The following is a 15,682-nucleotide window of genomic DNA, read 5'->3' on the forward strand; positions in this document are numbered from 1 at the left end:
AAAGCTACCCAGCTCAAAAAATAAATTTGTCTTCGTCTTTCTAGACGCAAGTCCCCATGCATTCTGTGTGGTCTCATTCATTTAATATTTTATAATTCATATTTCATATTCGCCTCTTCGTGCTCCCGCTTGACTTCCAGTGGGAAAACGAACTCACTAAGGTTTTTGCTTAGGAACTTTTTATCTCATCAGGATAAAATAGTCCGCAGCATCCTAGGGTAATAACTGACATGTAGTTTGTTTAATGAAATAGCTGAAGTTTATATAACTATGAAGCTCCCCTGAAGAACAGAAATGATGTTTATTTTATTTCCTGTGCTTGGGTATAGAAGTAAATACTGGTTGAATCAGTTATTAATGTTAGATTGTGGTCTGTGTGTTCACCTCTGTACTGATCATTCTCTAATTTATCGGTTAGACCAAGCTGTTATTCTTTGGTCATAGCTACAGATCATAAATTGTTCTTTTTCAGTCTGTGTCACCACTTTGCTGTGATACTCATACATGTGCTTACCTTGTAGTATGTTTGTCCACAGCATTTGCACATACCTGACTGTTGGGTGACCAGAAATGGTTTGTGTCACCAGGGATTGTAGACTTGCCAGGATTGTATCAGCATTTGTGCCATCAGTTATCATGTTTATGACTTCACATTTGTAAGTTAGGTAGCTTGATCAATAAGCCATCTCCTAGTGTCCTATCAATGTTTTTGGAGGGGCAGGTTTTGGGGCCACATTCTGGAGGGATCAGAGCTACCTCTGGCAGTGTTCTGGAGTACCCTATGTGGAGCTGGAGATTGTACTGGATTGGCCGTCTTAGCCCCTGTGCTCTCTCTCCTTCTTCCATTTAGGAGGGCATTTGGGGACACACTTGGGAATGCTTGGGACTTTTCTTGACTGGTGGAGAGTGTCATTACTGGCAGTGCTCACTCAGTATGTGGTGCTGGGATAGAATCTGGACTTCTTACATTCAACAATTAAATCTATCTCCAACTTCCATTAAATTTAGATTTATTGTGTCATTCCTATGGTAAAGTTAAAATTTCTCTGATTCTCTGTTGTTTTTTCCTCTTTCCCCCCTTTTTTGTTTGTTTTTTGGGCCACACACAGTGATACTCAGGGGTTAGTCCTAGCTTCATACTCAGGAATTATTCTTGATCGAGCTCAGGGGATCATATGGGATGCCTGGGATCAAACTCCACTTGGCCATATGCAGAACAAGTGTCTTACCTGCTGGTACTATTGCTCTGGCTTTCTACTCCTTTTCTTAAATAATTACTAATTTTCATTCTTAACATTCATATCCTAATCTTCGACATTGGTGTCTAATTTTGAACTGCAGAAGTGGTCTTTGAAACCTTCCCATGCCTACTTATAGCTGTCTTTTTCTTTTCATCTTCCTCTTCCCCCTCCCATTTTAGGTTTTTTGTTCCTGAAGATGTTTTTTGGTAGGCATCTTTCTTAAATATTTTTTCTATTCACTTGTCCTTTCTAATCTCACCGTTTTGTTTTTTTTTGTTTTGTTTTGTTTTTATATTTTGGTTTTTGAGCCACACTCAGTGATGCTCAGGTGTTACTCCTGGCTATGCACTCAGAAATCGCTCCTGGCTTGGAGGACCATATGGGATGCTGGGGAATCGAATCACAGTCTATCCCAGGTTAGCTCATGCAAGGCAGATGCCCTACTGCTTATACCACCACTCCAGCTCCTCACCTTTTTTTTTTTTCACCTTTTTTTTTTAACTGATAAACTACCACACCCCCCCCCCCCCCTTTTTGGTTTTTGGGTCACACCAACAGTGCTCAGGGATTAATCTCGGCTCTACGCTCAGAAATCGCTCCTGCAGGCTTGAGAGGGGGCTATATGGGATGCCGGCATTCAAACCACCATCCTTCTGCATGCAAGGCAAATGCCCTACCTCCATGCTATCTCTCTGGCCCCACTATCTTCTCTTTTATTTTTAAAAAATATTTATTGGGGCCGGAGCGATGACGCAGGGCTTAAGGCGTCTACCTTGCATGCGCTAGCCTAGGACGGACTGCGGTTTGATCATCCGGTGTCCCATATGGTCTCCCAAGCCAGGGTGATTTCTGAGTTTATAGCTAGGAGTATCCCCTGAGTGTCACCAGGTGTGACCCAAAAACAAACAAACAAAAAAGATAAAGAAAATTTATTTATTTATTTATTTATTTATTTATTTATTTATTTAGGTTTTGGGACTCACCCTGTGATGCTTAGAGGTTACTGTGGCTCTGTGTTTGGGAATTAGTTCTGGCCTTGCTTGGGGGAACGTATGAGATGCCTGGGATTGAATCTAGGTTGGTCCCATGCAAGGCAAGCACCATACCCTCTCTACTATTGTTCTGGCCCTAATCTCACACAAAACAATTTTTTTAGCCCACATTTAGCAATGCTGAGGGCTTATTCCTGGTTTTGCACTTATGGATTACTCCAAGGGTGCTTGGGGTACCATGTAGGGTGCTGGGGAGTGAACCTGAATTGACAGCTTGCAAGGCAAGCATCCTACCTTCTGCTACCTCTATGGTTTCTCCACTGAATTTCCTAGTTTCTGTTAGAAATAAAACTTTTCTTCAGTGCCCAAATTGTATTCTTCTGTTTTGAAATTTTTCCAGATTTTATCCTATTGTTTTCCAGTTAATCCATCTTTAATAAAAAACAATCTCTTATTCTTTGAACTTCCACAATGTATTACTTACAGCTTTAAAAAAAAAAAAGGTATATTAGGACTAAGGATGTAGCTCAGTAGCAGAGTACTTTCTTTGCATGTCTGTGGCCCTGGGGTTAATCTCTAGCACTACAAAAAATAAGATAGAATGCTCAGCATTTAACTTTCTAACTTAAGTTACTGCTATTTAAGTATGCCTTACCTCTCCAAATAAAACTATAAACTTGTTTAAAACAGGAACCAAGGCCTATTAATCTATCTCATTATTTGCAGCATATTTTTTTTTTGTTTTGGGAGATAGACAGGGCTTATCATGTACCTGACCCAGATTCAACCCCCTGCACCATGTGGCCTCCCATGCATCACTGCTCGTAACCTGGAGTCTCCTGAGCAACATCTGATTCTGGACCTAAATGCCCCAAGCACTGCTGAACATGACCTGGTGATCTTTGGCACTAGGATCTGAACACCTTTGTGTCCTCAAGTATGTGTGTTGAATCAGCTTGGTTGGCCAAATATCACCAGTAGTAGCGCCTAGATTCTCCAGCCCCAACCTAAACCCCTATTTATTTTTTAGTTTTGGTTTTGTTTTTGGTGGCGCTCAGGGGCTAACTACTGGTTCTGTGATCAGAAGTCACTTCTGGCAGGCTCATCTTAATTTTTTTTATAGAAGATTAAAAATCTGAGAAGCCAGTAAAGTTTTAAAAACATAGTAAAGGTAGTAGAAGTAGCAGAGGTAGTAGACCTTCTTTTTCTTTCTTTTTTTTTTTTAATTTTTTTATTTTGAATTATGAGAACAAAAGATGCAAAAAAAGATGGCAAGGTAAAGTTACATTGGAAGGACAATCAGCCATAACATAATTCTCAGAAGAAGTCCCCTTGCTGATATCTTAACTTTGAACTTTCAGCCAAAGAACTTTAAGATAAATAAAACAGAATCCATGTACAACTACTTTGTCCCTCAAGTCCCCAGATTGTAGCACATTATAATATTTCTTAACAGCACACAGGCAATCTAAAGCCATAAAACTTACGTAACTCCTTAAACATTAGAGGCATAGTATTTTTTACATTTCCATGTACATGCATATTAGCTTAAGTTAACCTCAAATTTTAAGTGGGTGCATTTAACCTCAAATTTTAAGTGGGTGCATTTTAAGGATTAGAGTCAAAGGAGCATAGTAAAAACGGTGTTAGAGTGGCAATTGTTTGCAGAGGCCCACCAAAATATGAGAGGCATGGAAAGGAATAACCTTGGCCTAAATACAAAGAGATCCTACCCCTGAAGTTTCAAATATTAAATAGTTTTTAGGAGCCAGGGAAATTACCCAAAGGATAAGAGCTTACATGTGGAAACTCCATGTTTGATCCTTGGTACCTCAAGGTCTCCTGAGAACTGCTGGGATTAACTCCTAGGAAAACTACGCAGAGTGTTTTATTAATTATTTATTTTATTAATAAATTATTTTATTAATGATTTATTTTAATTAAACTAATGGGTTTAAGTCATTCTGGCATAAGCATAGGAACCAGCAGTAGTTGAGCAGAACATTTCTAAATGGGTTCCTAATTGGCAATGTTCCAATACCAATCATTTCACTAGCTATCACTTCCCTCCATCAAACCTCCCCCCTCCCCATTTGCCTCCCATTGCTCTGCTTCTACAAGAGGAACTGTTTTGGTTTGGTTTGGTTTGGTTTTGGTTTTTGAATCACACCTGGTGATGCTCAGGAGTTACTCCCAGCTATGCACTCAGAAATCAATCACTCCTGTGGGATGCCAGAGATCTAACCAGGTCCGTCCTGGATCAGACGCGTACAAGGCAAATGCCCTACCGCTGTGCTATCACACTGGCCCCAAGGGGCACTGTTGTTTTTGTTTGTTTGTTTGTTTGTTTTTATTTTTATTTTTATTTTTTTTTGTTTTTGGGTCACACCTGGCAGTGCTCAGGGCTTACTCCTGGCTCTTTGCTCAGAAATCGCTCCTGGCAGTCTTGGGGGACCATATGGGATACCGCATCCTTCTGTATGCAAGGCAAATGCCCTACCTCCATTCTATCTCTCCTGCTCCAAGAGGCACTATTTTTTTTTTTTTTTTTTGGTTTTTGGGCCACACCCGTTTAATGCTCAGGAGTTACTCCTGGCTATACGCTCAGAAGTCGCTCCTGGCTTGGGGGGACCATATGGGACGCCAGGGGATAGAACCGTGGTCCATCCTACGCTAGCGCTTGCAGGCAGACATCTTACCTCTAGCGCCACCTTCCCGGCCCCAAGAGGCACTATTTTTTAAGTATAAAGTTTTGCATTGTTTTTACAGTATTGTTGCTGCTGGTAGAGTTTTATACATATCTAACACTACCACCTTTCAGCACCAACTCCTTGTTGGACACTTTCCTCTAGCATAGGCATTCCCACCCCCAAGGGGGAATAAGCATTTTAGCTCCTATTCTCATTGTCTTTGGGTATTTATTATTTCACCATTATGTTTTTTTAAAAGTTGAAAGATTTATGAGATCTGAAGAGAAATCAGAGAATGAATTACTGTTTTTATATAGGAATCTTTCCTAGCAATGTTAGAGGGCCTGGTAATGCTAGCTATTGAACTCAGAATATTCAAATTCCATTTGAATTATTTTTCTAGCCTAGAATTGAATTTCGACAGGAATGAAGCCAAACCAAAAATGAAGGTAGGGATAAAGGTGGAAAAGCAAAAAAGGGAAAGTGAGTATACCAAAAATAAGGTCATTTTTGTATATTTTTATATTTATTTTTTACATTTGTATATTTCCCCTCACCTCTCATTTTTGTATATTTTTAAAAGAACATTATGCAAGTATATGTATCCTATGTATATAAGTTATACTGTATATGTACTCTATGGTATATTACACTATTTTTGGGCCATACCCAGTGGTGCGCAAGGGTTTCTTCTGGCTATGCACTCAGTAATCATTCCTGTTGGTGTCTGTGGGACCATCTGGGGTATCATGAATCAAGCCCAGTGTTAAGTTACCTGCTCTGGCTTCAAATATATATTAAGTTTTAAAAAGTGAGAAAAATGGTGTGGAATAACTTGTCATGGGGTAAATGGGGTAAATGATTGGTTGAGCATATCCTTTGAGAAATTTCTTGTAAATTCTGAGCAAACAGGAAATCTTACTAGGCAATTTATTCTTTCTTCAGCTGTAGAAAGAAACTTGTTTAATTTGATCCATTCCTTTTGCCTTTTCATTTTCAAAGTCTCTTGGTACAGAGGCAGCAAATCTCATTTGGTCAGTGAAAGTTATCTGTCCCCAGAGTTCATTTCAAAAGGAATTATGAAGATTGAATACAATTGAAAGGGAAAGGGGTTACACATGAGTTGGAGGAATGTGCTATGTCTCTCTATTAATAGGAAAATAAAAATTTGGGGATCAGTTTGTGATAACTTTAATCTTCATTCTAAGGAATTTTATTTTTTATTCTGCTCTCTTGATTTCTAATACCATATCCTATTGAAAAATACTGTTATTTGTAGTGATATAATGAGATATTTAGAATATGAACTTAAACAAATAATGCTACTCTACAATTTGAAGAAAAATTACATTAAGGGCTAGAAGTTTTTGGGAGGGGAGGCACAGCTGATAAATATACAGGGATTACTCCTGGCTCTGCACTCAGGAATTATTTCTGGTGATTCTTGGGGGACCATATGGTATGCTGGGATTGAATTTGGTCAGCTACATGCAAGGAAATTGCCCTATCCACTATACTATCAATAAGGCTTCAGGAATATAATTTTTGAAAGATTAACTGTACCCAGATGTTTTGCTTAACTGTTGACTGGTGTCAGAGGGCTGAACACATGCTTTATATGCAGGAGATTCATGTTCTATCTGTGGCATTTCATGGTCCCCTGAGCACTGCCAGAATTGACCCATATATACTGCCAGGTATGGCCCCCAAACAATAAAACAAAACAGTTGCTGGTTGGACAAAACAATTCAGAACAAGTGGAAAGTGGAAATGAACAGATGAATGTGACATTTGTGATGGTGATAATTTATATTACAGCAGTGAATTTTCCCATTTGTATAGTAGAATTAGATATTTAATTTTTTTGTTTGTTTGTTTTGGGGCCACACCCAGCAGCCCTCAAGGATTACTCCTGGCTCTGTACACAGAAATAGCTCCTAGCAGCTCGGGGGACCATATGAGATGCCAGGGATTGAACCCTGGTCAACCGCTTGCTGACTCTAGTTACCCACTGTGTTATTGCTCTTGCCACATTATTTACTAATTTTTGTGGCCATATGCAGTGGCACTTCTGGCTTGCTGTTGCTCCAGGAACCATGTGGTACTGGGAATCAAACTTGGATCTCCTGCTTGCATAGCATGTATTCTAGCCATCTCTTAGATATAATTAAATGGTAAATATATAGCACTAGGGGCCGGAGAGATAGCATGGAGGTAAGGCGTTTGCCTTTCATACAGGAGGTCATCGGTTCGAATCCCGGCGTCCCATATGGTCCCCCAAGCCTGCCAGGAGCAACTTCTGAGCGTGGAGCCAGGAATAACCCCTGAGCACTGCCGGGTGTGACCCAAAAACCACCAAAAAAAAAAAAAAAAGAAAGGCAAACGCCTTAAAAAAAAAATATATATATATATGTATGATTCTTCTAGTGCTATATATATATATATATATAGCTATATATATATAGCACTAGAAGAATCATATATGCCATGAAAATCCATCAGTGGTTGAAAGCATGGATCCTGAAAGTTAAAGAATATGCATTCAAAACCCAACTCTCCCTACTATTTTTGAAACCTCAGGTAGGAAGCATACATATGTGAAACATGTTTAACTTTACTTCATTTTCATAAAGTTGCTTTGATGACTACATGAATAATGGGGATTAAATGCTCAGTAAGTGGCAGCTCTTAGTAATTTCAAGTGTTCCATTACTTTGTGTTTCATTGCTGGAAATGAAATATTTTCATAGAATTTGATATCTGATTAAGGTGGGAATTACTTGGAAACTGAGTCCCCAGCCCCACTACAAGTGATCCCTGAGTATAGAACCAGGAATAACCCCAGAGCATTGCTCAGTGTTGTCGCCCCCCCCCCCAAATATACCCAACACAACAAAATAATAAGAACCAAAAGAACTATGTAGACATGTCTTTTCCCGGTGTTCTGAAAGGAGTGTTTGAAGTTTATTTTTTTTGGGGGGTCACACCCAGAGGTGCTGAGAGGTTACTTTTGACTCTGTGTTCAGGGGTCATTCCTGGCAGTGCCTACGGGACCATATGGGATGCTGGAGATTGCACCTGGTTTGACCCCATACAAGGCAAATGTTCTATTCACTGTGCTATTGCTTCAGTCCATGAAGTTTCTTTATCTTGCTATGTAAAAATAAATCTGTTTTTACTTATTTCTATTATTATAGTATAATTTGACATCTTTTTTTTTTGTCTTTTCAGATGCCATTTGGATAGTTCTTCAGTGACACGATGTACTCTGAGTGGAGGTCGCTGCACTTGGTGATTCAGAATGACCAGGGCCACACCAGTGTGTTGCATAGCTATCCAGAGGATGTTGGGCGAGAGGTGGCAAATGCAGTGGTCCATCCTCTTGGGCAGGCCTTAGTGGTTGGTAGTGAGAGTGTATTAAAAACTGACAAAGAAGTAAGTTTTCCTTCATTTCTTCATTTCTACTATGAAAATAATTTTTGTTATTAAAGAATTTGGTATTGCTTTTAAATTATTTATTCTGTTTTGGGGCTATACCCATCATCGCTCAGGCTTCTAGCTTTGTGTTCCGTGCAATGCTTTAGGGATCATATAGGATTCAAAGATTGAAACTGGGTAATCTGTGTCAGTTACGTTCCCTTATCACTGTATTGTCCTCTTTAGCCCCTGATATTCTTTCTTTGGGGCCCCTGATATTGATTTTTTGGGCACTTTAGTGTGACTTAATTTTGACCTTACTCTGCTTAGGATGTGCCTCTGAGTTTTATGGTGAATTTATAAATTCTTTTTTTCATTGTTGTTGTTGTTGTTTTGGGGCCATACCCAGCAGCGTTCAGGGGTTATTTCTGGCTGTGAACTCAGAAATCGCCCCTGGCAGGCTCAGGGGACCATATGGGTTGCTGGGAATCGACCCAGGTCTGTCATGGGTCAGCCACATCAAGGCAAACACCTTAACGCTGTTATCGATCCGGCCTTAATTTATAAATTCTTTTTAAAATTTATAAGGAATAGATTTTACTGTGGTTTTCCTGGTAGTTTTTATGTCCAAATCCAGTCAGTTGAGCTGTGTGCCTGATCTAGACTTGATGTCATATCCTTTACCCTAAATTCTAGTTATGGTCTTCAGCTTTCTGTTATGAGGAATATTTGGAAATTCATTATTCTTGTCTCTACATAGCCTCTGTGTGAATTTTGAGCTTGACCAGAACTACTTGACAAAATTACTTGACATAGTAGTTTGTCCCATAGTTTTGTTTAGAATTATACTTCCCAGTAAGGGAACCAGAGAGATAGTACTGCTGGTAAGGCACTTGTCTTGTAAGTAGCTGAGCAGGATTCAATTCTTATAACCTCATATGGTCCACTCACCATAGAGCTCGGTGTAATTAAACTCTGAGTACTGCCAGATGTGGCCCAACTCCCCAAAAACCTTCCAGTATACAGTGTTTGTAATACAATTTCATTTTCTTTTTTTTTATTTGGTTTTGGGCCACACCCGGTGACGCTCAGGGGTTACTCCTGGCTCTGTGCTCAGAAATCGCTCCTGATTTGGGGGACCATATGGGATGCCAGGATCGAACTGAGGTCTATCCTGGGTCAGCCGCATGCAAGGCGAACGTCCTGCACTGTGCTATCGCTCTGGCCTCCAATTTTATTTTCTTATGCATATTGGATCCCTTCCCCTTTCTGTTCCTTATTCATTCTTTATAATGGTTCAGCATTCCTTAAGGCAACTACTCTAACCTACTAAAATGTGAATTAGGTTTTTCGGGAGACTGGAACAGTTAAGTGATCTTTTATGTTTTGTTTTGGAGACTCAGCTGATTGTGCTCTGGGCTTACTCCTGTCTGTGCTCAGGGATCATTCCTGCTGGGACTTGGGTCCACCATATGTGATATCTGGGATTAAACCTGGATCAGCCATGTGCAAGGCAAGCACCTTACCTGCTATACTATCTCCAGCTCCTTAATTGCCTTAAAATCTATTTTTAACAGAGAAAATAAACACCAAATTAGAATTAAGCAGTTTTATTTTCCTTCATTATTGGTTAGCATTATATAATTTGGAAATACAATGTGATTGAATTTATATGCTTTCATATGTAAATAACATACTCATGAGTAAATAACATATTCATGGAAACTAAGTGGAGAAAAATATTTAAACTTGGGCCCGGAGAGATAGCACAGAGGCATTTGCCTTGCAAGCAGCCGATCCAGGACCAAAGGTGGTTGGTTTGAATCCCGGTGTCCCATATGGTCCCCCGTGCCTGCCAGGAGCTATTTCTGAGCAGACAGCCAGGAGTAACCCCTGAGCAATGCCAAGTGTGGCCCAAAAACCAAAAATATATATATTTAAACTTTAAATTTCTGTATAATTTCTATCAAAAATCAAGGTGACCTGTACTTTTTATTTGATAGAACTAGCAATAATCATGTCTAAAAGATAAAAGGCAAACTATGCTTGTTATTTAGAAATAACTTATTTTCTTTTGAAATCTTTTTTTTAAGTGATATTCTCCTTGTGGCCAGAGAAATAGCATAGCGGGTAGGGCATTTGCCTTGTTGCCGCTGACCCAGGTTCAATTCCTGGCATCCCATATGATGTCTGAACCTGCTAGTAGTAATTTCTGAGCACAGAACCAGGAGTGACCCTAAGCACCATTGGGTGTGGCTCTCAAATTAAACCAAACCAAAACAAAACATTTTATCTTTTTAAATCTTTTCTTAAAAAAATTATCTCTTTTGGGGCCTAGCGATAGCACAATGAGTACTGCATTACCTTGCATGCAGCCAACCCAGGTTCTATCCCTGGCATCCCATATAGTCCCCTGAGTCTGCCAAGAGTGATTTCTGAGCATCACTGGGTGTGGTCTAAAAGCCAGAAAAATAAAAGTTATTCAAATAATACATGCGCTAGAATAAGTTTGATATGTATGAGACGAATATACTGTCAATCAAGAATTTGCTTGTTTGTTTTTGGCCACACCTGGCTGCGATTAGGGCTTACGCTAGATCTCTTTTCAGTTATCATTTTTGATGGGTTGTGGGGGGACTATAAGTATTTTCAGGGATCAGACCTTGGTTGTCTGTGTGCAAGGCAAGCAAGCACTGTACTACTCTGTATTATCTCTGGCCCTAAGAATTTTTTGGTAATAAAACAAATTAATATTTTAAATTGATCTGTGAGATATAGATAGGGATATATAATAATTCTGCACATGTATTTTCTTTTGTTTAGGTGAAATGGACCATGGAAGTTATTTGCTATGGACTGACCCTTCCATTGGATGGAGAGACTGTAAAATATTGTGTTGATGTATATACAGACTGGATTATGGCTTTAGTGCTGCCGAAAGATTCTATTCCTTTGCCAATTATTAAGGAGCCTAATCTATATGTTCAAAATATATTAAAACACTTGCAAAATCTTTTTGTACCAAGGTAAGCTATATCTATCTGGCCTGTTACCCTATTCATAACAATATTCATAATGTTACTTTTTTGTGTTATAAGTGCTGATTTTATTGTCCTTTTAAATTTTTTATTGAGGAATCATGATATATAATAATATTCACACTATATTTTAAACATATAGTGTTATTGCACCATTCCTATCACCAGAATGCCAATATCCTTTTGCCAGTGTTTCTCAGACTCCTCATCTGTCGCATATCTCCATCCTCATCTCCTAACCCTCCAGTTCTACCCTTTAAGATTAGGTTCTGTTCCGTAATATCACAGTGTTTGTTTCATTAGCTATTTGTCTATTCCCTTGATTTGGTTCTTTGTGTTTCCCATATGAGAGAGGGCATTCATTTTAGCCCTCTCCTTCCAACACACTTTGCTAAGCATGATAGTCTCCAGCTCTATATAAGTTATTATGAGAACTTCATTGTGTGTATGTATTATACAGACACACCATATTTTCTTTATTCACTTATCTTTTATTGGCCTCTTTTTTTCCGCCCCTAGATGTTGGTTGTGGTAAACAGCCCTGCAGTGAACATTGGTGTACATAAATTTTTGTTTTGTTTCATTTTTTTGGGCCATACCTAGTGGCACTTGGGTTACTCCTGACTCTGTGCTCAGCAGTTACTCCAGTCTAGCTCAGGGGACATATGGGATACCGGGGATCAAACCCAGGTTGGCCACGTGCAAAGCAAATGACCTACTCACTGTGCTATCACTCCGGCCCCCATAAGTATTTTTTGTTGTTGTTTGTTTGTTTTTGCTTCATTCCCAGTGGTATTCAAGACTGCTTTCTGGCTCTGTATTCAGGGATTTGGGGAGTCCATATGGGATTCTGGGGCTCAAACTTACATGGTACCAGGCATTTAACCTTGTGGCTCCGGGAAACCATCTGTAACAGTGTTGGAGATAGAATCTGGGTTGGCTGCATGTAAGGCAAGTGTCTCACCAATGGTACTTATCTCTCGCCCCATAACTTTTAAAAATATAAGTCATTTTCACTGACGTGTAGTTATATCTCATAATTTCTAACATTTCCATCCCTATTAATTAGTGATGTTAGTGATGATGAGCACTTTTTCATATTCCTATAGGCTATCTCTCTAACTTTGAAGAAGTATTTATTTCATCTCCCCATTTTATTTTATTTTTTGTTTTTTGTTTTTTTTGGGTCACACCCAGCAGCGTTCAGGGGTTACTCCTGGCTCTATGCTCAGAAATCGCTCCCGGCAGGCGTGGGGGACCATATGGGATGTCGGGCTTCAAACCACTGACCTTCTGCATGCAAGGCAAACGCCTTACCTCAATGCTATCTCTCTGGCCCCCAATTTTATTATTTTTAATTTAATTAATTTATTTATTTATTTAGGTTTTTGAGCCACTTCTAGCAGGGTTCAGGAGTTACTCATGGCTCTGTGCTCAGAAATTGCTCCTGGCAGGCTTGGGGGACTATATGGGATACTGAGGATTGAACCCAGGATTGGCTGCATGCAAGGCAAATGCCCCATCGCTATGCTATTTCTCTGGCCCCACTCCCCATTTTTAATAAAGTTGTTTTATTGTTGTTGAGTTTGTGAGTGCCTTATGTATCTTGGCCTTTAATCTTTTGTCAAAGGTTAGAATAATCATCTTACAGCACTATGCAAATTCAGTGCAATCTCCATCAAACTTCCCATGGTATTCGTCATGGACCAAACACTTCTAAAATTAATATGCAGTTATAAAACTCCCTGAGAAACCAAAGAAATTTTGAGAAAAAAGATGGGAGGCATTTCATTTCCTAACATTGTTGGTTTGTTCAGACCCAGCTGTGCTAGTTCTTCACCCTAAATTCCCTTGCTTTAAACTATAGAGTTTAGTAATGGAACAATATAATCCTGGAATGAAGTAGACTTTCAGAGAACTGAGACCTGAGAGCCTAGAATTAAAGCCCTCAGATGTATGGGTGATGTGCTACATGCATTAAGTGAATAAAGAAAGCTACTTTGAAGAATAGTGCTCTGAAAACTTGATTAGCTACATCAAAAGATTCAAACTGGACCACTTCATATTACCTACAAAAGTTGATTCAAAATAGATTAGAGTCAGAGTGCTAGATTAGAGTCAGAGTTAATACAGTGGGTAGAGCACTGGCTTTGCATGTGGCCAACCCAGGTTCAAGTCTCTGCATCCCATATGATCCTGCAGCATTACCAGGAGTTATTCCTGAGTGAAGAGCAGGGGGTAATCCCTGAGCATCACCAGAAAAAAAGATTAAAAATCTTGATATTGGAGCAGTGGTGCTAGAATTAAAGCATCTACCTTGCAAGTGCTAGCCTAGGACGGACCTCAGTTCAATCCCCCCAGTGTCCCATATGGTCCCCCCGCAGCCTGGAGTCATTTCTGAGCATGTAGCCAGGAGTAACCCCTGAACGCCACTGGATGTATCCCAAAAACAAACAAGCCAGAATTAAAATTTATATCAAGAAAAATTGGCAGAACTTGCCATGATATTGTCCTCAGAAGAGTCTTTAACTATTAAATCTATTGGCAAAGAAAATAAGAAAAAACAAAAAGGACTATATCAAACTAAAAAGATTCTACATTGAAAACAAAAACCCAGCTAAAATAAAAATACATTCTATTAATTGACAGAAAATATTTGTACTTTATTGTTAGCCCTTTGAGAGATGTGTGTGTGTGTGTGTGTGTGTGTGTGTGTGTGTGTGTGTGTGTGTGTGTGTGTGTGTGAGATAAGCCATGAACTGAATGCAGGGCCCGTACATACAAGAAAGTGCTCTACTTTTGAGCTGCAAAAGGCTGCTCTGCCATGCTCCTTATATTTTTATTACTTGTTCAATAAAAAAAAAGTGTATTATGGAAGTCAGAAAAGAGAGGGGAGGGGAGGAGAGGAGATAGAAGGGGAGGAGAGGGAAGGGGAGGAGGTAGGTAGAGGGGAAGAGAGGGGAGGAGAAAATGCCTGCCTCAGAGTCAGGTGGGTGAGGGTGGGTGGGAGGGAAGGGAGGGAAGAGGGCATCAGGGAGGGTGAGAAACTGTTGACATTGGTGGTGGAAATGCACACTGATAAAGGTTGTTATACATCATTGCATGACTAAGTCCATCATGAACAACTGTTTCTGAAAAGTATTCATGCTAATATTGTTGATAAAAATAACACTAATAAAAATATTTTTAAAAAAAGTATATTGTGGGCATAAGATGAGCAGTAGAGAATTTGTATGTGTAAGGCCCTGGTTCTTTGGCACTGAAAAAAAAGTTCTAATATATGAATGGTTAGAAGGTTGGACTTTATAAGAGCTTTATTAAATATTTACATGTTTACATTTTAAATGCTTTAGGCCTTCTAAAGGACTGATCACCACTTGGTGGCCTCTTAATCTTTTAATTCAAAAAACAATTTTATACTGGTGTTAGCACAACTGGTTAGCCACCTGCAAAAAAGCTAACGCAAACCCCCAGTTAACACCATATACAAAGGTAAAATCTAAATGGATTAAAGACTTTGATAACAGACCTGAAACCATAAAGTATATAGAACAACACTCCATGACATTGAGACTAAAGGCATCTTCAAGGAGGAAACAGCACTCTCCAAACAAGTGGAAGCAGAGATAAACAGATGGGAATATATTAAGCGGAGAAGATTCTGGACCTCAAAAGAAATGGATACAAGAGCCACCCACTTGAGTGGGAGAAACTATTCACCCAATACCCATCAGATAAGGGGCTAATATCCAAAATATACAAGGCACTGACAGAACTTTAAAAAAAAAAATCTAATCCCATCAAAAAATGGGGAGAAGAAATGAACACTTTGACAAAGAAGAAATACAAATGGCCATAAGGCACATGAAAAAATGCTCCATATCACCAATCATCAGAGATGCAAATCAAAACAACTATGAGGTACCACCTCACACCACAGAGATTGGCACACATCACAAAGAATGAGAACAAGCAGTGTTGGCGGGGATGTGGAGAGAAGGAACTCTTATCCACTGCTGGTGGGAATGCCGTGTAGTCCAACCTTTATGGAAAGCAATATGGAGATTCCTCCAAAAACTGGAAATTGAGCTCCCATATGATCCAGCTATACCACTTCTAGGGATATACCCGGGGAACACAAAAATACAATACAAAAATCCCTTCCTTACACCTATATTCATTGCAGCACTATTTACCATAGGCAGACTCTGGAAACGACCAAGATGCCCTTCAACAGATGAATGGCTAAAGAAACTGTGGTACATATACACAATGGAATATTATGCAGCTGTCAGGAGAGATGA

At 39.4% G+C, this 15,682-nt stretch overlaps 1 protein-coding gene across 3 annotated transcripts in view; it reads left to right on the forward strand.

Annotated features, from left to right (window-relative positions):
- The window catches only part of RALGAPB (Ral GTPase activating protein non-catalytic subunit beta), a 116,628-nt gene that overhangs the window by 7,361 nt on the left and 93,585 nt on the right, over window positions 1-15,682 (forward strand). For all 3 annotated transcript variants that reach the window (XM_049779123.1, XM_049779124.1, XM_049779125.1), the window contains exons 2-3: window positions 8,155-8,358; window positions 11,164-11,366. In XM_049779123.1, the coding sequence (XP_049635080.1) occupies window positions 8,185-8,358; window positions 11,164-11,366 (377 nt within the window). In that variant the 5' untranslated portion in view covers window positions 8,155-8,184. The remainder of the gene's footprint in view (window positions 1-8,154; window positions 8,359-11,163; window positions 11,367-15,682) is intronic.

This window comes from Suncus etruscus, chromosome 9 (assembly GCF_024139225.1).
Source record: "Suncus etruscus isolate mSunEtr1 chromosome 9, mSunEtr1.pri.cur, whole genome shotgun sequence".
NCBI lineage: Eukaryota > Metazoa > Chordata > Mammalia > Eulipotyphla > Soricidae > Suncus > Suncus etruscus.